This window comes from Odontesthes bonariensis, chromosome 2, assembly GCF_027942865.1.
Source record: "Odontesthes bonariensis isolate fOdoBon6 chromosome 2, fOdoBon6.hap1, whole genome shotgun sequence".
In the NCBI taxonomy this organism is placed as follows: Eukaryota; Metazoa; Chordata; class Actinopteri; order Atheriniformes; family Atherinopsidae; genus Odontesthes; species Odontesthes bonariensis.
Genome location: NC_134507.1, coordinates 45,747,043 through 45,774,927, shown reverse-complemented (window position 1 = coordinate 45,774,927; position 27,885 = coordinate 45,747,043). Strand labels below are relative to the sequence as shown.

The following is a 27,885-nucleotide window of genomic DNA, read 5'->3' as shown; positions in this document are numbered from 1 at the left end:
GTAACCAATCACACTCACTGTCACTCTGTACTTCTAAACAACATGTTTCTAGCAGTGCAACTTTCTGAACACTTAAATAGGCTTATGGTTGATAACGAGGGATGTAGTCAACATGTCTCTCTGAATATTTTCCTCACTTGATAAAACATAATCAGCTCACCCACAAGGCCTCTGTCTTCTTGGGGAAAGCTCAGCAGGTAATAGTACACTTGCTTGGATTTTTGCATTCTTTTTCTTATTCTTCTCTTTTATTTGGACAGTAGCGGACAGGACGGGGGGGGGGGGTTTAAGACCAGGACGTTCAGCCTCTGTACATGTGGCACCTGCTCAACACGGCAGCCCGATTTGAGCATTTAAATCTGTCTTTTGGGTGAAATTTCAACATGGTACGAAATGCATTCAACTTGTGATCATTTTCAGAGAGTCATGTGATTAATGCCAGAGTGATATCCCTTGACAGTCGACAGTTGAAGATGAATGATGAAGCTGATTCATCAGCCTCTACAGCTGAAAGTCTGGAGCGGGGGTGTGACCGTTCTGGACCTACTTGGACCAGAACTGAGGGTTCGGAGGGTTTTAACCCTCTGTAGTCTGTACCTGTGGAAGGTGGACTTCGTTTTATCAATCGTTTTTCTTCGTGTTGAAAAGAAGGGATTTCTTTTTTTAAACAAAGCCGGTTATGTCCTTAACAGGAAGAGTAAGTCAAATGTATTCATAGGACCAGATGTCACAAAGTGCTTCAGAAAGATTTAAAAAAACGGGTCAAGATACAAACAAAATGTTTCATAGAGATAAAAAAGAAAATGAGCAATCAAACAAGATGAATGAGACACAACTGAACAAAAGCCTGTTTTAAACAACTGGGTCTTAAGCTGCCTTTCTTAAAGGTGTCCACCGTGTTCACAGATCTTAAGTCCAATGGGAGAGAGCTCCAAAGATTAGGGACAACAATCCCAAAAGCACAGTCTCCTTTGTTCTGAGTGGAGATCGAGGGCCAACCAACAACCCTGATCAGAGCCCTGTTGGTGTGGGGGTGCAGTTAGTTTAACAGATAAACAGGGGCCTGGCCGTGCAAAGCTCCCAATGTTGGAACAAGGATTTTAAACTGGACTCTGAACCTGATGGGGAGCAAATGTAAAGAAATCAAGACTGGTGTTCTATGGGACCTTCTGGATGTCTGACAGCTGCAGCCTGGACCAATTGTTGGCCATGCAGAGATGAACAGCTCAGGCAAGTGAAAAGGGAATTACAGTAATCCAGATGAGATAAAACAAAGTTAGGCACAATCATTTCCATCTCCACAAGAGTGAAAACAAAATTATGCACAATCATTTCCATCTCCACAAGAGATAAAACAAAGTTATGGACAATTATTTCCATCTCCACAAGAGATAAAACAAAGTTATGGACAATTATTTCCATCTCCACAAGAGATAAAACAAAGTTATGGACAATTATTTCCATCTCCACAAGAGATAAAACAAAGTTATGGACAATTATTTCCATCTCCACAAGAGATAAAACAAAGTTATGGACAATTATTTCCATCTCCACAAGAGATAAAACAAAGTTATGGACAATTATTTCCATCTCCACAAGAGATAAAACAAAGTTATGGACAATTATTTCCATCTCCACAAGAGATAAAACAAAATTATGGACAATTATTTCCATCTCCACAAGAGATAAAACAAAGTTAAGGACAATTATTTCCATCTCCACAAGAGATTAAACAAAGTTAAGGACAATTATTTCCATCTCCACAAGAGATAAAACAAAGTTATGGACAATTATTTCCATCTCCACAAGAGATAAAACAAAGTTATGCACAATTATTTCCATCTCCACAAGAGATAAAACAAAGTTATGCACAATTATTTCCATCTCCACAAGAGATAAAACAAAGTTATGCACAATTATTTCCATTACTCTGAAGCTCTTCCTTCTCTTAGGCTCCTCTATTCTGTGGAGTCCTCCAAGGGACCCTTCTGATTTACTGCCCCAGGGCTACCCGTGAGGCACATACCGCTCAGCCCTGACACTGATTTTCATTGGCATGCACATGAAACTTAGTTAAATGAGCAGTTAAAGCCTGGCACCACACATGCATCCTTTACGGTGTCCTGCTTCACTAAAATAAACAAAGTGTACGTTTCCATATCAGAGAAGTTTTAATGAGCCCTGCACCAGCAGCATTAACATCATCTGGGAGCCTCCTCTGGTGACATTAAGAAAGAAGCTGGAACTATGCCCTCAGATTTTATGCTCAGGTGACAAAAGGAAATGAAATGAGAAAGAACTCATTCATCCCAACGGGAGATTATAAAAGAGTGGTTCAGGCCAGCCAAGATCAGCTCATCTCTGTCTGCTGCATACTTAGAAACTTTGATTATTGCTGATTATTGAGATGCCTTTTATTCTGAAGCAAACAGGAAAAATATCCAGACTGACACACAGTGCTGCAGCCAGGGAGCTCACCGTTTTACACCAATCCTTCACCAGGAGTTCAACTTGTGACATCTTCCATTTTACTGCCCGTTTCTGAGGCTTGGATGGTGTGGTTCCTGCTTTTATCTGGAATTCTATGAGCCTGATCTGAAGGATGATTGCTAAGCGGCAGGGTCACCAGAGGTTCACCAGCCTACTGTGTCCAAGCTCCTGAGCAGATATGAAGCAGCTCCACTCACAGTCTTCTCTGAACCCTCCTGCTGATCTCCTTTTCATCTCAGGTTTGGATTCTTAGAAAGTCGCTGTGTCTTTCATCTCATGTACTAAGGCTTTTTTCTCAAAAGCTAGTTTTAAGATAAACACAAGAAACTTGTGCTAAAGAAAAAAAAAAATGGACCAGACTCAGTGAATAATTCCCTATAATATAGATCAGTGAGCAGTGCTGACCAACATGTCATTGGGGTCATCAGGTGGGAACCTCCTTTCATCAGTGTTTCGTCTCGTTGGGCCCACGACACCTCCAGGAGGCTAGAGAGTGATCACTGGCGTCCCAGAGTCACCCCCCTAATGCCAGCCATCACTGCTCCTCACACCACAACAACCATCTTTATTCTTTCCACAGCCACAAGCCACCACAGCCTCTCACCAACTGCCCACCAGTCACAGCGGGGTGGGGATACAAACCCTGGTTCGGGTAGGGGGTAGAAATAGAAGAGGTAAAGATAAGTAGGAATGGGATACAAACCCTGGTTCGGGTAGGGGGTAATGAAAGTATAGAGGGTGCCAGAATATAAATATATATAAATGTGTATTCATAATTCCTGGAATAAAAAGTATTCGATCTCAGCTTTACTTTTAGTATTTTCTGAGCAATAGTAGGAAAATCTGTTGGCTGAAGGTAAGACTTTTGGTTCTTCGTGTCCTGGTTTGAATTATTAAAAATATTCGGACACAAAACTGCAGTGATGTTGGTTTGGGCATAGCTGAGCTCGCCCATGGTTCTGACCCATTTTTGGCTCAGAGCTGCCATTTAGTTTGAAGTTAACAAAGTTCCAGCTCAACTCGCACGCATTGTTCCTGGTGGCGGGCCACAACTTTGTGTGACATCTCCCCAGGATTGGCATGAGTGTGTGTGTGTGTGTGTGTGTGTGTGTGTGTGTGTGTGTGTGTGTGTGTGTGTGTGTGTGTGTGTGTGTGTGTGTGTGAATGAATAACAAATGTAAAATGCTTTGTAGGCTCCATCTAACGGTGCAGTCACACCAGACGCGGTCGCGCGAGTGATTACATACAAAGTCAATGCAAAGACGCGAATAGACGTGGATTCGAGCCGGCGGCGCGATGAGGCGCGGTGAGGCGAATGCCGCCGTGCGAGTGAAAAGATGCGAATCCGCGCGAGTTCAAAAAATCCAACTTTGGCGAAATATTCGCGTCAGACAGCCTATCAGCATTGAGATTCTGGACGACAGTGACGTGGAGACAGATGGACAGGCGCTCCGCAGCTGAAATGGAGTCGTGTCTGTGACATGCAGATGGGACTGCAGATGGAAATTAGCTTCTAAGCTACAATCTGGTGCAGGTCATCTCTTTACTTTATAATTAATGTACTTTGCACATGGTCCCTGACTAAATAAAAAAAAAAATAAAATCTGGATGACGGCCGCTTCCAGCGGTATTTCAGGCTCACCAGGACCCAGTTTGATGACCTGCTCGGGAGGATCGGTGCCGTGATCTCTCGGCAGGACACCAACTACAGGCGCTCCGCAGCTGAAATGGAGCTACGGTGCCGTGATCACCTGAAATCACGGCACCGATCCTCCCGAGCAGGTCATCAAACTGGGTCCTGGTGAGCCTGAAATACCGCTGGAAGCGGCCATCATCCAGACGCAACTCCTGGAGAAGGCGGTGAAATTCTCCGAGCTGAGTGCACCTCCGGATGATGTCACTGACCCAGACACGACGGCGTGTGCGTTTCTCGGACTTCCACCGCAGGTACAAGTACGCTATAGTACATATATCAGCCATGGTTGATGAGAGAATGAAATGGAGGGAATGGCGCCAAATAGCCCGCGTTTTTTACTCGCGCGAATGAGGCGAGTAAATTCAAATTACACCCGCGGCAACACTCGCACGAGTAACGCGGTGCGATCATTCGCTGCTCTCTGGGCGAACGCACCGTAAGTGTGGAAAGAAGCCTGCGCTTTAGCAGGAAGGCGGTGCTGTCTGACACCAGTCCCACGGCACCGTCATTCTTTTACTTGGCTCACGCCTGGTCTCGGGTACCGTGTTCCGGCCTCTGATGTCACAGATGTGAGGATTCTTGGATCTGTTGCTTGTGCTCACACAGTGTGACACTCACTTTTTGAACCAGAAGACAAAGTGTGCTGTTCGGTCTCATCACGGTGATTAAGTGTACCTCTCAAAGTGGAGTGAAACTAGTGGGTGGTGTCGTCAGCAGGTGCCCCCCCCTCATAAGCATCGACTCTTTTTGGTGAAAGTGAGGAAGCTTTATTTACTCGGAGTGACGGATGAATGAATGATGTTGGTGTTGGTGGCTGTTGGGGAGTATTCTGTGAATATTTAGGATCTTCTTCTTCTTCCCACAGCACTGATCATTCATGCACTTTTACTTCCTGTCTCCAAGTTGTTTGAGTTTTTTGTGGAGCTGTGAAATTCTGAAGGCTTGTGTCTTGTCCCCTCTCAGTGGCAGGTCCATCTACCTCCTTGACCACCATGTCCCTGCTGGCCAAGAACACCCCCTCCCGCTCTGAGATGACAAAGGTGCAGCAGCAGGTGAAGGTGAACGGTGCCTCCATGACGGTGCTGCGGAGGGAGATGCAGGAGATCCGTGTGAAGCAGCTGGAGCAGCAGAAGCAGCTGCAGGACCAGGAGCAGAAGCTGCTGGAGCAGAGTCAGGTGATCGGGGAGCAGAACGCCCGCCTGGCTGAGCTGGAGCACAAGCTCCGCGAGCTCATGGACAGTAGCGCTGCTGCTATGGGGGGGTCCAGGCCCGCCACCGCTGCCCCCTCCACATCCAGCACTTCTGCTGTGTCTGCTGCCAACACGTCGGCCGTGGTTCTGGTGAGCGACGGCGTGTCTGGAGCCTCGCCCAGAGAGCAGCAGAGTGACGGAGGCTCCTCGCTCAAACGCAGCAGAAAGAGCTCAGACCTGCCACGACAATCCAAACGGCTCCGCAGCAGGAAATGAGACTCTGTGTCCTTTCAAGTTTTCCTTTTCCTTTCCAGGTCCGACTGATCACACTTTGTATCCTGCACCCTGCATCGGCACCCCCGTTCCAAGCCCACCCATCCTGTGGACTGCCAGCTGATGTCCACAGCTGGAACAGTGGAGCCAGAACATCCGCCAGGACTTTGCACAACACTGACAGGGTCAACATCTCCTCGTGGGCTTTCCTTTAGTCAGCAAACTCCAGAAAAACATCCAAACATTGTTAAGAAAAAAATGCAACAACTCCCAAATACTGTAGCAGTCCAACGAGTGGGAAGGTGTGCTGAGCGAGCAGTGTCCAAGGGTACCAGGCACCTGGTACCACAGGGGTACCACAGGGGTACCAGGTGCCTGGGGTACCAGGTGCCTGTGGTACCAGGTGCTTTCAGCAGATCTCCTGCTCGGTGTTCTCGGGGCTTTCAGCAGATCTCCTGCTCAGTGTTCTCGGGGCTGTCAGCAGATCTCCTGCTCAGTGTTCTCGGGGCTGTCAGCAGATCTCCTGCTCAGTGTTCTCGGGGCTGTCAGCAGATCTCCTGCTCAGTGTTCTCGGGGCTTTCAGCAGATCTCCTGCTCAGTGTTCTCGGGGCTGTCAGCAGATCTCCTGCTCAGTGTTCTCGGGCCTTTCAGCAGATCTCCTGCTCAGTGTTGTCGGGCCTTTCAGCAGATCTCCTAGCTGTGCAGAGCTGCTTTCAGTCACACAGAAGGGGCTCTTTCAGACTGCATCTGTTTCCACAGGCAGGAATCCACTTTAACGCACATGGAACACCACCATCCCTCTCACACACTGGAGTCACAGGCGAGTTATTTGTAGAGAAACAGTGGAAATAAATTCCGGATAATCTTGGATATGCAGAGACAGAGTAAGGGTTAGGCTTTCTCACTTTCTGATGCCATACAGATGGTTGTGGTGGTTCTAATCCTGCCAGGAGACGCTGAGGGGAAAGCCTGGCCTTGCTCTCAGTAAAGTGAATGATTGGCCTGCAGTGATACCAGAGGGCTGCTCATCACATGGGTCAAAGCTGTGTCAGCTCCTGCCTGTGGCCCTGTGGCCCTGTCCTCCTCTCCTGTACAAACCTGTCTTTGCCTTGTGTTGCTACTTTAGCTGTGGAATCATTGTGTGGCTGCACTTTTGTTTTCTCTGTTTTTGGATGACCTGAACCACTCATGGCATGAACTTTTGGAACTGCACTTGTGTTTATTATAGTCACACTGGGCAGTAAAACATGCAATCTAATCTAGTGGCTTAATTTGAGAGAAACTGTACTGTAATCTTCACGTACTTAAAGTGGTAGATTGTTCATAATTTCATGTATGTAAAGGAAGGAAACTATGTTTTGAATTGGCTGCTCTGAGGCCGACTGTAATCTTCTGTTGCACACATTACTGTTACAAATGTACAAATCCAACCTATTAAATCTTAATCCAACTGCATATCTCTGTATGTTTGCAGCCATTATGCTTGATTTAATCCTTCATTTCTATCACCTAATTGACCTTCATTTCTGATGTGTCAGTTGTCAAACGTTCTGAATCCGAGGCTTTTGTTGAGTCAGATTTATCCGAACTGTTACCCTTCAGACAGTGTGGCAAAGAAGAATAGACCAGATGAAAAATGAATAATGTGTTCCATTTCATTTCCAGTGGTCATCAGGAGGTTGGAGGTTGGATCCCCAGTGCCTCCAGCTGTCAGATGTCTGTCAGCAACATGCTGAATCCCACATTGCCCCTTTGAGTGTGTGACTGTATGATATGAAGCAAATGTTTTCATGTCCTGCAGAGGCAGCCTGAGAGCTGATCTGAGATGAAGAGGATCAGCTGGATTATGGTGTGGTAGCGTGGTATAACTACCACCAAGCTAAGGTGAAAGATGAAAAACCACTTTGACTCAGTGGGATTAGTTATCAGCTGGAGAGCATCCAGGTGATGATTAACAGCGGAACACACACCACAGTTGGGGTCTGGTAATATGCAACAGGCTACGCTCTGCAAACAGCAACCCATCAGGGTTCCAGCTACCTGACAGTACTGATGGGGGGTGTTTGCAGAAGCTGATAGGGTCTTCTCTGAAGCCTCGCTGCTAACTTGCTTTTGCACTTTGGACCCCTTGGATCCTTATTTCCCTGTATGACTCACTCAACACAGTGTATAATAGTTATTTTGAAGCCATCAAGGCACTTCCTGACTGATTATGAGGAATCTAATCATTGTCTGTCAGCTACTTCCCCATACTTCCCCAGACTTCTCCATACTTCTCCATACTTCTCCATACTTCTCCATACTTCCCCAGACTTCTCCATACTTCTCCATACTTCTCCATACTTCTCCATACTTCCCCATACTTCTCCATACTTCCCCATACTTCTCCATACTTCCCCAGACTTCCCCAGACTTCTCCATACTTCCCCAGACTTCCCCATACTTCTCCATACTTCTCCATACTTCCCCATACTTCTCCATACTTCCGCAGACTTCCCCATACTTCTCCATACTTCCGCAGACTTCCCCAGACTTCCCCATACTTCTCCATACTTCTCCATACTTCCCCAGACTTCTCCATACTTCCCCAGACCTCCCGATACTTCTCCATACTTCTCCATACTTCTCCATACTTCCCCAGACATCCCCATACTTCCCCAGACATCCCCATACTTCCCCATACTTCCCCAGACTTCCCCATACTTCCCCAGACATCCCCATACTTCCCCAGACATCCCCATACTTCCCCATACTTCCCCATACTTCCCCATACTTCTCCATACTTCTCCATACTTCCCCAGACATCCCCATACTTCCCCAGACATCCCCATACTTCCCCATACTTCTCCATACTTCCCCATACTTCTCCATACTTCCCCATACATCCCCATACTTCTCCATACATCCCCATACTACTCCATACTTCCCCATACTTCTCCATACTTCCCCATGCTTCTCCATACTTTCGCAGACTTCTCCATACTGGACCCCTTGGATCCTTATTTCCCTGTATGACTCACTCAACACAGTGTATAATAGTTATTTTGAAGCCATCAAGGCACTTCCTGACTGATTATGAGGAATCTAATCATTGTCTGTCAGCTACTTCCCCATACTTCCCCAGACTTCTCCATACTTCTCCATACTTCCCCAGACTTCTCCATACTTCCCCATACTTCCCCAGACATCCCCATACTTCCCCATACTTCTCCAGACCTCCCCATACTTCTCCATACTTTTCCATACTTCCCCAGACATCTCCATACTTCTCCATACTTCCCCATACTTCTCCATACTTCCCCATACTTCCCCATACTTCTCCATACTTCCGCAGACTTCTCCAGACTTCCCCATACTTCCGCAGACTTCCCCATACTTCTCCATACTTCTGCAGACTTCCCCAGACTTCCCCATACTTCTCCATACTTCCCCAGACTTCTCCATACTTCCCCAGACCTCCCCATACTTCTCCATACTTCTCCATACTTCTCCATACTTCTCCATACTTCCCCAGACATCCCCATACTTCCCCAGACATCCCCATACTTCCCCATACTTCCCCAGACTTCCCCATACTTCTCCATACTTCTCCAGACCTCCCCATACTTCTCCATACTTCTCCATACTTCCCCAGACATCCCCATACTTCCCCATACATCCCCATACTTCTCCATACTTCCCCATACTTCTCCATACTTCCGCAGACTTCTCCATACTTCCCCATACTTCCCCAGACATCCCCATACTTCCCCATACTTCCCCAGACTTCCCCATACTTCTCCATACTTCTCCAGACCTCTCCATACTTCTCCATACTTCCCCAGACATCCCCATACTTCCCCATACTTCTCCATACTTCCCCATACATCCCCATACTTCTCCATACTTCCCCATACTTCTCCATACATCCCCATACTACTCCATACTTCTCCATACTTCCCCATGCTTCTCCATACTTCCGCAGACTTCTCCATACTGGACCCCTTGGATCCTTATTTCCCTGTATGACTCACTCAACACAGTGTATAATAGTTATTTTGAAGCCATCAAGGCACTTCCTGACTGATTATGAGGAATCTAATCATTGTCTGTCAGCTACTTCTCCATACTTCCCCAGACTTCTCCATACTTCTCCATACTTCTCCATACTTCCCCAGACTTCTCAACTTCCCCAGACATCCCCATACTTCTCCATACTTCTCCAGACCTCCCCATACTTCTCCATACTTCCCCATACTTCCCCAGACTTCCCCATACTTCTCCATACTTCTCCAGACCTCTCCATACTTCTCCATACTTCCCCAGACATCCCCATACTTCCCCATACTTCTCCATACTTCCCCATACTTCTCCATACTTACCCATACATCCCCATACTTCTCCATACTTCTCCATACTTCCCCATACTTCTCCATACATCCCCATACTACTCCATACTTCCCCATACTTCTCCATACTTCCCCATGCTTCTCCATACTTCCGCAGACTTCTCCATACTGGACCCCTTGGATCCTTATTTCCCCGTATGACTCACTCAACACAGTGTATAATAGTTATTTTGAAGCCATCAAGGCACTTCCTGACTGATTATGAGGAATCTAATCATTGTCTGTCAGCTACTTCCCCATACTTCCCCAGACTTCTCCATACTTCTCCATACTTCCCCAGACTTCTCCATACTTCTCCATACTTCCCCAGACTTCTCCATACTTCCCCAGACATCCCCATACTTCCCCATACTTCTCCATACTTCTCCAGACCTCCCCATACTTCTCCATACTTCTCCATACTTCCCCAGACATCTCCATACTTCTCCATACTTCCCCATACTTCTCCATACTTCCCCAGACTTCTCAACTTCCCCAGACATCCCCATACTTCCCCATACATCCCCCTACTTCTCCATACTTCCCCATACTTCTCCATACTTCCCCAGACATCTCCATACTTCCCCATACTTCTCCATACTTCTCCATACTTCCCCATACTTCTCCATACTTCCCCAGACCTCCCCATACTTCTCCATACTTCTCCATACTTCTCCATACTTCCCCATACTACTCCATACTTCCCCATACTTCTCCATACTTCCCCAGACATCCCCATACTTCCCCATACTTCTCCATACTTCCCCATACTTCTCCATACATCCCCATACTACTCCATACTTCCCCATACTTCCCCAGACATCCCCATACTTCCCCATACTTCTCCATACTTCTCCAGACCTCCCCATACTTCTCCATACTTCTCCATACTTCCCCAGACATCTCCATACTTCTCCATACTTCCCCATACTTCCCCATACTTCTCCATACTTCTCCATACTTCTGCAGACTTCTCCATACTTCCCCATACTTCCGCAGACTTCCCCAGACTTCCCCATACTTCTCCATACTTCCCCAGACCTCCCCATACTTCTCCATACTTCTCCATACTTCTCCATACTTCCCCAGACATCCCCATACTTCCCCAGACATCCCCATACTTCCCCATACTTCCCCAGACTTCCCCATACTTCTCCATACTTCTCCAGACCTCCCCATACTTCTCCATACTTCTCCATACTTCCCCAGACATCCCCATACTTCCCCATACATCCCCATACTTCTCCATACTTCTCCATACTTCCCCATACTTCCCCAGACTTCCCCATACTTCTCCATACTTCTCCAGACCTCTCCATACTTCTCCATACTTCCCCAGACATCCCCATACTTCCCCATACTTCTCCATACTTCCCCATACTTCTCCATACTTCCCCATACATCCCCATACTTCTCCATACATCCCCATACTTCTCCATACATCCCCATACTTCTCCATACATCCCCATACTACTCCATACTTCCCCATACTTCTCCATACTTCCGCAGACTTCTCCATACTGGACCCCTTGGATCCTTATTTCCCTGTATGACTCACTCAACACAGTGTATAATAGTTATTTTGAAGCCATCAAGGCACTTCCTGACTGATTATGAGGAATCTAATCATTGTCTGTCAGCTACTTCCCCATACTTCCCCAGACTTCTCCATACTTCTCCATACTTCCCCATACATCCCCAGACATCCCCATACTTCCCCATACTTCTCCATACTTCTCCATACTTCCCCAGACATCTCCATACTTCTCCATACTTCTCCATACTTCCCCATACTTCCCCATACTTCTCCATACTTCCCCATACTTCTCCATACTTCCGCAGACTTCTCCATACTTCCCCATACTTCTCCATACTTCCGCAGACTTCCCCAGACTTCCCCAGACTTCCCCATACTTCTCCATACTTCCCCATACTTCTCCATACTTCCGCAGACTTCTCCATACTTCCCCATACTTCCGCAGACTTCCCCATACTTCTCCATACTTCCGCAGACTTCCCCATACTTCCGCAGACTTCCCCATACTTCTCCATACTTCCGCAGACTTCCCCAGACTTCCCCAGACTTCCCCAGACTTCCCCATACTTCTCCATACTTCCCCAGACTTCTCCATACTTCCCCAGACCTCCCCATACTTCTCCATACTTCTCCATACTTCTCCATACTTCCCCAGACATCCCCATACTTCCCCAGACATCCCCATACTTCCCCATACTTCCCCAGACTTCCCCATACTTCTCCATACTTCTCCAGACCTCCCCATACTTCTCCATACTTCTCCATCCTTCCCCAGACATCCCCATACTTCCCCATACATCCCCATACTTCTCCATACTTCCCCATACTTCTCCATACTTCCGCAGACTTCTCCATACTTCCCCATACTTCCCCAGACATCCCCATACTTCCCCATACTTCCCCAGACTTCCCCATACTTCTCCATACTTCTCCAGACCTCTCCATACTTCTCCATACTTCCCCAGACATCCCCATACTTCCACATACTTCTCCATACTTCCCCATACATCCCCATACTTCTCCATACTTCCCCATACTTCTCCATACATCCCCATACTACTCCATACTTCTCCATACTTCCCCATGCTTCTCCATACTTCCGCAGACTTCTCCATACTGGACCCCTTGGATCCTTATTTCCCTGTATGACTCACTCAACACAGTGTATAATAGTTATTTTGAAGCCATCAAGGCACTTCCTGACTGATTATGAGGAATCTAATCATTGTCTGTCAGCTACTTCTCCATACTTCCCCAGACTTCCCCAGACTTCCCCATACTTCTCCATACTTCCCCAGACTTCTCCATACTTCCCCATACTTCTCCATACTTCTCCATACTTCTCCATACTTCTCCATACTTCCCCAGACATCCCCATACTTCCCCAGACATCCCCATACTTCCCCAGACTTCCCCATACTTCTCCATACTTCTCCAGACCTCCCCATACTTCTCCATACTTCTCCATACTTCCCCAGACATCCCCATACTTCCCCATACATCCCCATACTTCTCCATACTTCCCCATACTTCTCCATACTTCCGCAGACTTCTCCATACTTCCCCATACTTCCCCAGACATCCCCATACTTCCCCATACTTCCCCAGACTTCCCCATACTTCTCCATACTTCTCCAGACCTCTCCATACTTCTCCATACTTCCCCAGACATCCCCATACTTCCCCATACTTCTCCATACTTCCCCATACTTCCCCAGACTTCCCCAGACTTCCCCATACTTCTCCATACTTCTCCATACTTCTCCAGACCTCTCCATACTTCTCCATACTTCCCCAGACATCCCCATACTTCCCCATACTTCTCCATACTTCCCCATACATCCCCATACTTCTCTATACTTCCCCATGCTTCTCCATACTTCCGCAGACTTCTCCATACTGGACCCCTTGGATCCTTATTTCCCTGTATGACTCACTCAACACAGTGTATAATAGTTATTTTGAAGCCATCAAGGCACTTCCTGACTGATTATGAGGAATCTAATCATTGTCTGTCAGCTACTTCTCCATACTTCCCCAGACTTCTCCATACTTCTCCATACTTCTCCATACTTCTCCATACTTCCCCAGACTTCTCAACTTCCCCAGACTTCCCCATACTTCTCCATACTTCTCCAGACCTCCCCATACTTCTCCATACTTCCCCAGACATCCCCATACTTCCCCATACTTCTCCATACTTCCCCATACTTCTCCATACATCCCCATACTACTCCATACTTCCCCATACTTCCCCAGACATCCCCATACTTCCCCATACTTCTCCATACTTCTCCAGACCTCCCCATACTTCTCCATACTTCTCCATACTTCCCCAGACATCTCCATACTTCTCCATACTTCCCCATACTTCCCCATACTTCTCCATACTTCTCCATACTTCTGCAGACTTCTCCATACTTCCCCATACTTCCGCAGACTTCCCCAGACTTCCCCATACTTCTCCATACTTCCCCAGACCTCCCCATACTTCTCCATACTTCTCCATACTTCTCCATACTTCCCCAGACATCCCCATACTTCCCCAGACATCCCCATACTTCCCCATACTTCCCCAGACTTCCCCATACTTCTCCATACTTCTCCAGACCTCCCCATACTTCTCCATACTTCTCCATACTTCCCCAGACATCCCCATACTTCCCCATACATCCCCATACTTCTCCATACTTCCGCAGACTTCTCCATACTTCCCCATACTTCCCCAGACTTCCCCATACTTCTCCATACTTCTCCAGACCTCTCCATACTTCTCCATACTTCCCCAGACATCCCCATACTTCCCCATACTTCTCCATACTTCCCCATACTTCTCCATACTTCCCCATACATCCCCATACTTCTCCATACATCCCCATACTTCTCCATACATCCCCATACTTCTCCATACATCCCCATACTACTCCATACTTCCCCATACTTCTCCATACTTCCGCAGACTTCTCCATACTGGACCCCTTGGATCCTTATTTCCCTGTATGACTCACTCAACACAGTGTATAATAGTTATTTTGAAGCCATCAAGGCACTTCCTGACTGATTATGAGGAATCTAATCATTGTCTGTCAGCTACTTCCCCATACTTCCCCAGACTTCTCCATACTTCTCCATACTTCTCCATACTTCCCCATACATCCCCAGACATCCCCATACTTCCCCATACTTCTCCATACTTCTCCATACTTCCCCAGACATCTCCATACTTCTCCATACTTCTCCATACTTCCCCATACTTCCCCATACTTCTCCATACTTCCCCATACTTCTCCATACTTCCGCAGACTTCTCCATACTTCCCCATACTTCTCCATACTTCCGCAGACTTCCCCAGACTTCCCCATACTTCTCCATACTTCCCCATACTTCTCCATACTTCCGCAGACTTCTCCATACTTCCCCATACTTCCGCAGACTTCCCCATACTTCTCCATACTTCCGCAGACTTCCCCATACTTCCGCAGACTTCCCCATACTTCTCCATACTTCCGCAGACTTCCCCAGACTTCCCCAGACTTCCCCATACTTCTCCATACTTCCCCAGACTTCTCCATACTTCCCCAGACCTCCCCATACTTCTCCATACTTCTCCATACTTCTCCATACTTCCCCAGACATCCCCATACTTCCCCAGACATCCCCATACTTCCCCATACTTCCCCAGACTTCCCCATACTTCTCCATACTTCTCCAGACCTCCCCATACTTCTCCATACTTCTCCATCCTTCCCCAGACATCCCCATACTTCCCCATACATCCCCATACTTCTCCATACTTCCCCATACTTCTCCATACTTCCGCAGACTTCTCCATACTTCCCCATACTTCCCCAGACATCCCCATACTTCCCCATACTTCCCCAGACTTCCCCATACTTCTCCATACTTCTCCAGACCTCTCCATACTTCTCCATACTTCCCCAGACATCCCCATACTTCCACATACTTCTCCATACTTCCCCATACATCCCCATACTTCTCCATACTTCCCCATACTTCTCCATACATCCCCATACTACTCCATACTTCTCCATACTTCCCCATGCTTCTCCATACTTCCGCAGACTTCTCCATACTGGACCCCTTGGATCCTTATTTCCCTGTATGACTCACTCAACACAGTGTATAATAGTTATTTTGAAGCCATCAAGGCACTTCCTGACTGATTATGAGGAATCTAATCATTGTCTGTCAGCTACTTCTCCATACTTCCCCAGACTTCCCCAGACTTCCCCATACTTCTCCATACTTCCCCAGACTTCTCCATACTTCCCCATACTTCTCCATACTTCTCCATACTTCCCCAGACATCCCCATACTTCCCCAGACATCCCCATACTTCCCCAGACTTCCCCATACTTCTCCATACTTCTCCAGACCTCCCCATACTTCTCCATACTTCTCCATACTTCCCCAGACATCCCCATACTTCCCCATACATCCCCATACTTCTCCATACTTCCCCATACTTCTCCATACTTCCGCAGACTTCTCCATACTTCCCCATACTTCCCCAGACATCCCCATACTTCCCCATACTTCCCCAGACTTCCCCATACTTCTCCATACTTCTCCAGACCTCTCCATACTTCTCCATACTTCCCCAGACATCCCCATACTTCCCCATACTTCTCCATACTTCCCCATACTTCCCCATACTTCCCCAGACTTCCCCATACTTCTCCATACTTCTCCATACTTCTCCAGACCTCTCCATACTTCTCCATACTTCCCCAGACATCCCCATACTTCCCCATACTTCTCCATACTTCCCCATACATCCCCATACTTCTCTATACTTCCCCATGCTTCTCCATACTTCCGCAGACTTCTCCATACTGGACCCCTTGGATCCTTATTTCCCTGTATGACTCACTCAACACAGTGTATAATAGTTATTTTGAAGCCATCAAGGCACTTCCTGACTGATTATGAGGAATCTAATCATTGTCTGTCAGCTACTTCTCCATACTTCCCCAGACTTCTCCATACTTCTCCATACTTCTCCATACTTCTCCATACTTCCCCAGACTTCTCAACTTCCCCAGACATCCCCATACTTCCCCATACTTCTCCATACTTCTCCAGACCTCCCCATACTTCTCCATACTTCCCCATACTTCCCCAGACTTCCCCATACTTCTCCATACTTCTCCAGACCTCTCCATACTTCTCCATACTTCCCCAGACATCCCCATACTTCCCCATACTTCTCCATACTTCCCCATACTTCTCCATACTTCCCCATACATCCCCATACTTCTCCATACTTCTCCATACTTCCCCATACTTCTCCATACATCCCCATACTACTCCATACTTCCCCATACTTCTCCATACTTCCCCATACTTCTCCATACTTCCCCATGCTTCTCCATACTTCCGCAGACTTCTCCATACTGGACCCCTTGGATCCTTATTTCCCCGTATGACTCACTCAACACAGTGTATAATAGTTATTTTGAAGCCATCAAGGCACTTCCTGACTGATTATGAGGAATCTAATCATTGTCTGTCAGCTACTTCCCCATACTTCCCCAGACTTCTCCATACTTCTCCATACTTCCCCAGACTTCTCCATACTTCCCCATACTTCCCCAGACATCCCCATACTTCCCCATACTTCTCCATACTTCTCCAGACCTCCCCATACTTCTCCATACTTCCCCAGACATCTCCATACTTCTCCATACTTCCCCATACTTCCCCATACTTCTCCATACTTCCCCATACTTCTCCATACTTCCGCAGACTTCTCCATACTTCCCCATACTTCCGCAGACTTCCCCATACTTCTCCATACTTCCGCAGACTTCCCCAGACTTCCCCAGACTTCCCCAGACTTCCCCATACTTCTCCATACTTCCCCAGACTTCTCCATACTTCCCCAGACCTCCCCATACTTCTCCATACTTCTCCATACTTCTCCATACTTCCCCAGACATCCCCATACTTCCCCAGACATCCCCATACTTCCGCAGACTTCCCCAGACTTCCCCAGACTTCCCCAGACTTCCCCATACTTCTCCATACTTCCCCAGACTTCTCCATACTTCCCCAGACCTCCCCATACTTCTCCATACTTCTCCATACTTCTCCATACTTCCCCAGACATCCCCATACTTCCCCAGACATCCCCATACTTCCCCAGACTTCCCCATACTTCTCCATACTTCTCCAGACCTCCCCATACTTCTCCATACTTCTCCATACTTCCCCAGACATCCCCATACTTCCCCATACATCCCCATACTTCTCCATACTTCCCCAGACATCTCCATACTTCTCCATACTTCCCCATACGTCTCCATACTTCTCCAGACCTCCCCATACTTCTCCATACTTCTCCATACTTCCCCAGACATCTCCATACTTCCCCATACTTCCCCATACTTCCCCATACTTCTCCATACTTCCGCAGACTTCTCCATACTTCCCCATACTTCCGCAGACTTCCCCAGACTTCCCCAGACTTCCCCAGACTTCTCCATACTTCCCCAGACTTCTCCATACTTCCCCAGACTTCTCCATACTTCCCCAGACCTCCCCGTACTTCTCCATACTTCTCCATACTTCTCCATACTTCTCCATACATCCCCATACTTCCCCAGACTTCCCCATACTTCTCCATACTTCTCCAGACCTCCCCATACTTCTCCATACTTCTCCATACTTCCCCAGACATCCCCATACATCCCCATACTTCTCCATACTTCCCCATACTTCTCCATACTTCCGCAGACTTCTCCATACTTCCCCAGACATCCCCATACTTCCCCATACTTCCCCAGACTTCCCCATACTTCTCCATACTTCTCCAGACCTCTCCATACTTCTCCATACTTCCCCATACATCCCCAGACCTCCCCATACTTCTCCATACTTCTCCATACTTCCCCAGACATCTTCATACTTCTCCATACTTCCCCATACTTCCCCATACTTCCCCATACTTCTCCATACTTCCGCAGACTTCTCCATACTTCCCCATACTTCCGCAGACTTCCCCAGACTTCCCCAGACTTCTCCATACTTCCCCAGACTTCTCCATACTTCCCCAGACCTCCCCATACTTCTCCATACTTCTCCATACTTCTCCATACTTCCCCAGACATCCCCATACTTCCCCAGACTTCCCCATACTTCTCCATACTTCTCCAGACCTCCCCAGACATCCCCATACTTCCCCATACATCCCCATACTTCTCCATACTTCCCCGTACTTCTCCATACTTCCGCAGACTTCCCCAGACATCCCCATACTTCCCCATACTTCTCCATACTTCTCCAGACCTCTCCATACTTCCCCAGACATCCCCATACTTCCCCATACTTCTCCATACTTCCCCATACTTCTCCATACTTCCCCATACATCCCCATACTTCTCCATACTTCCCCATACTTCTCCATACATCCCCATACTACTCCATACTTCCCCATACTTCTCCATACTTCCCCATGCTTCTCCATACTTCCGCAGACTTCTCCATACTGGACCCCTTGGATCCTTATTTCCCTGTATGACTCACTCAACACAGTGTATAATAGTTATTTTGAAGCCATCAAGGCACTTCCTGACTGATTATGAGGAATCTAATCATTGTCTGTCAGCTACTTCCCCATACTTCCCCATACTTCCCCAGACTTCTCCATACTTCTCCATACTTCCCCAGACTTCTCCATACTTCCCCATACTTCCCCAGACATCCCCATACTTCTCCATACTTCTCCAGACCTCCCCATACTTCTCCATACTTCTCCATACTTCCCCATACTTCCCCATACTTCTCCATACTTCCGCAGACTTCTCCATACTTCCCCATACTTCTCCATACTTCCCCAGACTTCTCCATACCTTCACATACTTCTCCATACCTTCCCATACTTCCCCAGACTTCCCCATACTTCCCCATACTTCCCCATACTTCTCCATACTTCTCCATACTTCCCCATACTACTCCATACTTCCCCATACTTCTCCATACTTCCCCAGACATCCCCATACTTCTCCATACTCCTCCATACTTCCCACAACAAGAAGCATCAGGGTGGGATCTGAGACATAATCACACTATTAATTAATTGATTTTTAGATCAAAATGTCATGCTGTTCTGTCCTGCTTCTAACTCGTATGAGTGTCTACACAACCTACAATACAATACAATACTACAACACAACCAGATTACCCACAGTGCAACCTTCCTAAAGAGGAAGGATCAGACAGATCAACCGATGCTGCTGCCCCAGCAGATGCTGCCGCTGCCCCAGCTGATGCTGCCGCTGCCCCAGCTGATGCTGCCGCTGCCCCAGCTGATGCTGCCGCTGCCCCAGCAGATGCTGCCGCTGCCCCAGCAGATGCTGCCGCTGCTGCTGCCCCCCCAGCTGATGCTCCTGCTCCCCCAGCAGATATAATGGTGACTCTTACAAGACAATAAAATGATGTTAACCTGATCATCCGTATTTGCCGTCTCTAAGGATTTTCTGCGTGTTAAAGGGATTTCTACATGTTGACAGTTTAAATCAAAGTTGTTGAATTGAATGAATTCAAACGGCTGATTCTGTGTGACTTGATTTCCTCATAGATGGACAGATGTGGAACTGCAAACCATCTGTATACACTCTGAGTCAACTGGGACATTTTTACAGTTTATTTGCTCCCAAAATGTTAAAAAGGAAATCAGATGGTTCTGGTTTTGTTGGACTATGCATCAATGAAAAGGCATTACAATGAACATGAAATGGGTTTTACACATTCAGATGTTGAGATGAGCCTTCTGGAAATAAATGGCTCAGATGGAAGCAGCTGTTTATGTGTTAGTACTGCTTCAGAACCAGCTTCAGAACCAGCAGAACCAGTTTCGGAACCAGTACAGCAGCCTCTCCGGCCGCCGATGGAGGTATTACTCTTGACAGTTTCCGGGGTATAATATGCTGACTGTGCAACCCAATAAAGTCTGATGAGAGGCCATAACAATGAGTTCCTTTGACACAGAGCTCGTGCTCTTCCTGTCCCAGCTGCTGTGTGTAGGCTTGCTCAGAGGCCTCCAGGCAGCCACGGCTGTGACACACACTGGAACAGTGTGACATATTAGGGAACATTCTGGAGAAGTTTCCATCATGACACGGTTTTCAGTCATTAATTAATATCACCAGGAACATGCTGTGATTCTGCTTCTGGACCGTTGACTCACAACTAGGGTTGCCAACTCCATGAAAAATTAATAAGGGACACCTCATTAGAAGGGCCGGCCGAACCGATTGCCTTCCCCCTTCCTGGCCTGGTGAATTTTTTAGCCCCTTTTTTTGTGAGTGAAACGATTTTTTAACTATTTAACTCGAACCTGAATTGAATTAGATGCATATTTTTTGAGTGACATGAACACATGGAAAACAAATTATTATTCAGGAATTCACTTTAATACAAAATAACAAAATTAACTGAATAAAATAAGTATCTTTCTTAAAGGAGAAGTAAATTTTTTTTTTTTAAACCTGGACCTTTTTTCTGGCTTAAAATACCTTCATCTACTCACCAATAACAGTTTGGTGAAAGTCTGCGTCCTTCGGAAGATATTTAGATCACTGGAGATCGGCGTATATCCATATAACAGAGAGAACAGGGCAGAGACAGTACAGCCTCTGAATAAGGCTTTATCTGTCTTTATTTCACCAACACTTTAAGACCAATGAATGAATGAACGCGTACTATTGCGCTGTTAGCTCAGAGCTGCCGTGTTGTTGTTATTTTGTAGCAGAGTGGTGCAAAAAGTCTACATTACGTGGTTTCAGAGAGTTACATGGTTCTGTAAAAGCATTCAGAAAACAATACAGCAATGTACTGATATTAGAAAACGTACTTTGTACTTTTGAATACTTAAGTATTTTTAAAAGTAAGTTCTTCAGTATTTTAATTTGAGTAAAATTTTGAACTTGTAGTTGAGTAAGATTTGACCATGAGTATCAATACTTTAACTCAAGTACTGGAGTTGAGTACTTTGTCCACCACTGCTTAAAGCTGTCTGCTTACTGTCACCCATGCTGCTGCCTTGTTGTCTTCCGCAATCTTCTCCGCGAGCAACAGTAAAGGGCGGTTTATGGTCGGAAACCAGGTCGTCTGCGTGTGTGTCGCAGTTAACGCAGACATGCCCCCCCTTACGCAGACACTCTGGTGCACCTCCCCAAAATTGTAACTCACCGCAGACAGTGCCGCAGATATCGTCGCAGGGAGGAGAGAAAGGAGGCCTCTGATTGGTCAACTCTACATCCGCTCTACACTATGCGTATTTCCGGTTTGCTAACCGGCTAATGGTGACGCTAACTGTGCTAACCGTGACGATTCTTTCGCCTCTCTGCCAGCTCCAGTAGTAGCAATATTTCTTCAATTTCTAGATCGATCAGCTGCATCTCAATCAAAGTGCGCATTCGTCCAGTCGCCATTGTTGTTGAATGACCTCCGTAACCGTAACACCCACAATCCTTGCTTGTTCGTGATTGTCCCTCTTGCGTTGTGGCGTGGAATTGTCTGCGACAAGCTCAAGGGCCGTGTATACTCTCGCAGCAGTGTGTCGCAGTGAGCTTGTCGCAGACATGACGCAGTTATTTTTGATTTAAGCCCAATTTTGAAGCGCGGTCTGCGCTATGTTAATTCCACGTAACAACGCAAGAGGGACAATCACGAACAAGCTAGGATTGTGGGTGTGGTGGGTGGTGTGTTTCTCTTCCGGTTACGGAGGTCATTCAACAACAATGGCGACTGGACGAATGCGCACTTTGATTGAGATGCAGCTGATCGATCTAGAAATAGAAGAAATATTGCTACTACTGGAGCTGGCAGAGAGGCAAAAGAATCGTCACGGTTAGCACGGTTAGCGTCACCATTAGCCGGTTAGCAAACCGGAAATACGCATAGTGTAAAGCGGATGTAGAGTTGACCAATCAGAGGCCTCCTTTCTCTCCTCCCTGCTACGATATCTGCGGCACTGTCTGCGGTGAGTTACAATTTTGGGGAGGTGCACCAGAGTGTCTGCGTAAAGGGCAAATTAGACTTCTGCAACTGCGCACATCAATTGTCGCTTGGGTCTGGTCGCGAACAGTGTTGGTCAAGTTACTTTTAAAAAGTAATTAATTATAGTTACTAGTTACTGCTCCCAAAAAGTAATTGAGTTAGTAACTCAGTTACCACATTGTAAAAGTAATTAGTTACTCAGCAAAGTAACTGTGGCGTTATTTTTTTGTGTTCTATAACGCTGTTATGTTCTATAACATCTTTAACATCAAATATGTTTATATTAACTGATTGAATTCATTCAAGGTAAACACAAGAAACTTGTGCTAAAGGAAAAAAAAAATGAACCAGACTCAGTGAATATCTCCCTATATGGAAGACATAAAAACACTAAATACAGTATTGGAACATTCTGTATTTATTTGAACTCAATATATTGCAGCCTGCCATATGATGCATAGAAATAAATTAATAAATAAATTCTGACCCGAAAAATCGAGTGTTTGTTTTCGAGTGGCTCCGTCTCCTTCGCTGGGGCTAACGCTAGCTGCATTTGGGCTTGGGTTAGCAGCTGCAGAAGCAACGAGTGCTTCATATTCGCATGGGTTGATGTAAGGTGCTTCATTAGATTTGAGTTACTTGAGGCAGACGTGGATAAAGTTTTTTTCCCTGGGGAAAAATGTGTTACATACACATTCTTTCCTTTTACCTCCATTGGTGAGAAGTAGTGCCGATACTTCCAGTTAGAGAACGCTACCTCTGAACTTCCCTGGCTTGTCGCCGCTGTCTTGTGTGTGTTTAGCGCGTGCAGTGAGACAGTGTGAGAGGGCTTCCGCCCACACAGCCAATCATCATCGCATTTGCAACGGTGTCATCACCCCCACCCCTGCTCTCTCCAGGCAGCATGCAGCTGATGTGTAGCCGAAAGCCTACAACCACATTGTAGTAACGCGCCACTTTATATTCTCAGTAACGATAACGGCGTTGTAACGATGGGGAAAGTAATTAATTAGATTACTCCGTTACTGGAAAAATAACGCCGTTAGTAACACCGTTATACTTAAACGCCGTTACTCCCAACACTGGTCGCGAACCAGTTTTGCTGTTATGCATCTGCGCCCTCGGTCTGGAATTTCTAGGGACGCACAGCAGTTTCCCCCCAAAAGTATTCGAGAACTCGCGAGAATATGGCGAGAAAATGGCGCGCCCCAACACTGAACGAGAAGAACAACCACACAGACAACTGGAAAGGCATACCAAGGACCAATCACAGCTGCTGTTTGTCTGCGCACTTCCGCTTGAGCTCTGCGTGGGTTTGCGTCCGTCCGACGTGTAGTCAGGATTTTTTTGAGGTGCGCGACGACGGGTGCAGACCCTCTGCGCGGGGGGCGTGGTCGCGCACAGAGACAGATTTGACGGTTGCAGAGGCTATAGGGCGGTTTATGGTCGGAAACCAGGTCGTCTGCGTGTGTGTCGCAGTTAACGCAGACATGCCCCCCCCCCCCCTTACGCACAGGGTTGGGGAGTAACGGATTACATGTACCGGCGTTACGGTAAAAGGATACAAAATAAAAGTAACTGTAATCCGTTACAGTACAAGCAAAAACGATGTACTCAGATTACAGTTACATTCAGTGAGAATGGGGGTTACTAACAGGATTACAATTTGTGCGAGGATGCAGTTGCAGTGACAGAAGTACAGAGCGGCAGGGTCGGACTGGGGAAAAAAAAAATCGGCCCTGGCAATTTTCCCCGGGACCAGCCCCCCCTCAGTATTAATTAGTATCTCCAATCTAATTAAATAAAAATAAAAAAACGAGCACAGACCGCTCATACAGTCATTGGCATGTACCCATAGAAAAAATACACACTCACACACACATCACACAACCTGACTATCGACTGCTGACAACCATGATCAGTAACCTACACAAACCCAGACACATAATGGCTCGGCGGCCAGCAATCGGATAAACCAATGAAGTGAATCAATCCTGTGAAAGAATGAAAACAAGTGAATGAAACCTGCACTCACCCATTGTGAAGTTAACTCTGCCAGCCCCATAATCTTGCCCCTGCTCAGCCAACTCCTTGACGTCGGGTATGGTTGGTAACGTTACGGCGACTAGCATTAGCAACGAGGCTGCTAGGCTTGCTAAATCGGTAAGCATTAGGCTACTGAAGAAAGCTAGTCTTTTTAGCTACGTTATATTATCATCTTTCTTCTCGGCTATAAGTTAACCTTTGTTTACAGCCACTGGCCCTAACCTGACGAGCTAGCTGTCAAATCACCGGAAGTTTTCACCGGAAGTACTGGCGCACACACAAAAGCAAGGGTGTGCAAAGAAAAATAAATGTGATGTAAAAGTCTTACTTTGCTTATTTATTACTAAAGTAGAGCACTTCATTGTCATTGCACATGTATTAATGAAATGCAGTTTGGCATCTTATCAAGTGTAACGCGTGCAGATGTATAGCATGCAGTATTTAGAGATAAAATGCAGTTATTTACAGCTAGTGTAAGGAAAGATGGTTAATAGATATGTGCAGAATAGATCAATTACCTAGGGAAATGCATGTATGTGCAGAGAATGTATAATGTAGTTATGGCAGTACAATGAAAAGAACAATAGCATGGTATAAATAAATGTGATAAATACAGATGGAATCATACAGATAATATACAGATTATCCTATACCATAAATAGGTAAAAGTAATTAGTTACATTACTTTTTTTAAGTAATCCAAAAAGTTACACTACAATTACATTTTAAACAAGGTAACTTGTAACTGTAACAGATTACATTTTTAAAGTAACTTACCCAACACTGCTTACGCAGACACTCTGGTGCACCTCCCCAAAATTGTAACTCACCGCAGACAGTGCCGCAGATATCGTCGCAGGGAGGAGAGAAAGGAGGCCTCTGATTGGTCAACTCTACATCCGCTCTACACTATGCGTATTTCCGGTTTGCTAACCGGCTAATGGTGACGCTAACCGTGACGATTCTTTCGCCTCTCTGTCAGCTCCAGTAGTAGCAATATTTCTTCTATTTCTAGATCGATCAGCTGCATCTCAATCAAAGTGCGCATTCGTCCAGTCGCCATTGTTGTTGAATGACCTCCGTAACCGTAACACCCACAATCCTTGCTTGTTCGTGATTGTCCCTCTTGCGTTGTGGCGTGGGATTAACATAGCGCAGACAGCGCTTCAAAAGTAGGCATAAATCAAAAATAACTGCGTCGTGTCTGCGACAAGCTCACTGCGACACACTGCTGCGAGAAGGCTGATTTATGGTCGGAAACCAGGTCGTCTGCGTATGTGTCGCAGTTAACGCAGACATGCCCCCCCCCCTACGCAGACACTCAGGTGCACCTCCCCAAAATTGTAACTCACCGCAGACAGTGTCGCAGACATCGCCGCAGGGAGGAGAGAAAGGAGGCCTCTGATTGGTCAACTCTACATTCCGCTCTACACTATGCGTATTTCCGGTTTGCTAACCGGCTAATGGTAACGCTAACCGTGACGATTCTTTCGCCTCTCTGCCAGCTCCAGTAGTAGCAATATTTCTTCTATTTCTAGATCGATCAGCTGGATCTCAATCAAAGTGCGTATTTGTCCAGTCGCCACCCACAATCCTAGCTTGTTCGTGATTGTCCCTCTTGCGTTGTGGCGTGGGATTAACATAGCGCAGACAGCGCTTCAAAAGTAGGCATAAATCAAAAATAACTGCGTCGTGTCTGCGACAAGCTCACTGCGACACACTGCTGCGAGAGTATATACAGCCCTAGAGTATACAGGGCCCTTTATGCGTCGAAAGCATAAACTCAGTTTAAGAGGAGGGGGGGGGCATGTCTGCGTTAACTGCGACACACACGCAGACGACCCAAGTACCCCTGACTGCAGACCGCAGATCGGGGCGGAGATCAACGTTGAGGGGGCGGAACGTTGAGGGGGCGGAGCTCAACGTTGAGGGGGCGGAGCTCAATGACTCCTTTGCGGGTGCCATCTGGTGGCGGAGACCATGCAGCACATTCACAAACAGCAAGCAGCACCGAGTTGCCTAAAATAAGGAATCAATTATAACTATATAACAATTATAATAATATATATTAGATATATAATCATATATATATGAAACAATTATATATATTAGATAGATAATTATGTATATATATATAAGCACACAGTTTGACCAACCAACTATCTGCAGACTGAGATCAGCTGATTATCTGAGTCAAGACTGTAGTACTGTTGCCTGTTTGGGACGAAAAGCTGCAGCTGGTGATGGAAATTGAATAATTTTGAACCATTGTGTCATAAAGTGGTTCACTATCCGAAGCATCATTCAATTCCCTTGGGTTACTGGCAGTAGCGATTGTTGCACCAAATAAAGCAAATATGATACATCTCTTCTGTATATAATAACACAATTTTTTAAAAACAATGTGAAAATTTTTGGTTTGTCATTCATATTTTCTTTGGGAGTGTGCTTGGTGTAATAAAGAGGGTGCTTGTGTTACTTCATGTGTTTTTATTCAAGAAAAGTCGTTTTTGCACAGAAACGGTTTCTTTTTTTTTAAGACAATTTCTCCAGCGAGTTTGAAGCATGCTTCGAAGCTTCTGTGTTATTTATTTTAAAAAAACGAGTGTAGGGGCATAGTACTATAACTTGTTTTAAGAGACATACATCTCTCTTTCTTTTAAATAAAAAATTGACAGTTCTCGTTTATTTTTGAAAACCGGAAGTCACCACATGCGTTGAAAGTTAGCGCAGAGTTTCTCAGTCGTCTCCGTGGTGTAAGATAATAACTAAGCTAATAACTAAGAACACAATGTATCGTCACAGAGAGCATAGCATATTTTAAAATGAAAATGTTTTTACTTTCTTCCTTGTCTGTCACAAATATTGCAAAATAGCACATTAAAAAACGAATCTACTTCTTCTCCTCCGCACAGTCTTCTTCTGCGGTTCAATGTGTTGTTCTATGTTGAGCATCAACGTTGAGCACCGCCACCAGATGGCAGTGGCACCCGCAAAGGAGTCATTGAGCTCCGCCCCCTCAACGTTGATCTCCGCCCCGATCTGCGGTCTGCAGTCAGGGGCTACTCAGACGACCTGGTTTCCGACCATAAACCGCCCTTCACTGCGACACACTGCTGCGAGAGTATACACGGCCCTTAACTCCTCGACCAATGAGCTGACAGCGTATTCTCGTGTGTGAAAATCCTGTCAGCTCATTGGTCACAGAGCAGGACAGGGCCTGGGAACAAGTTTACCGTACATTTTCATATAAAGCCCCGT

General features: G+C 46.3%; 1 protein-coding gene across 2 annotated transcripts in view; it reads left to right on the top strand.

The window, feature by feature from the left end:
* Positions 1-7,100, top strand: part of fbxo28 (F-box protein 28) — a 42,955-nt gene extending 35,855 nt beyond the window's left edge. The window contains exons 5-6 of one of the 2 annotated variants that reach the window (XR_012772807.1): positions 5,150-5,967; positions 6,021-7,100. Coding sequence is in view for 1 of the 2 variants with exons in the window: in XM_075482539.1 (XP_075338654.1) it covers positions 5,150-5,652 (503 nt within the window). In the remaining variant the exon portion in view is untranslated. Of the gene's footprint in view, positions 1-5,149 lie in introns of both variants that reach the window. The other variant, XM_075482539.1, reaches the window with a different exon arrangement.
* Positions 7,101-27,885: the final 20,785 nt, after the last annotated feature.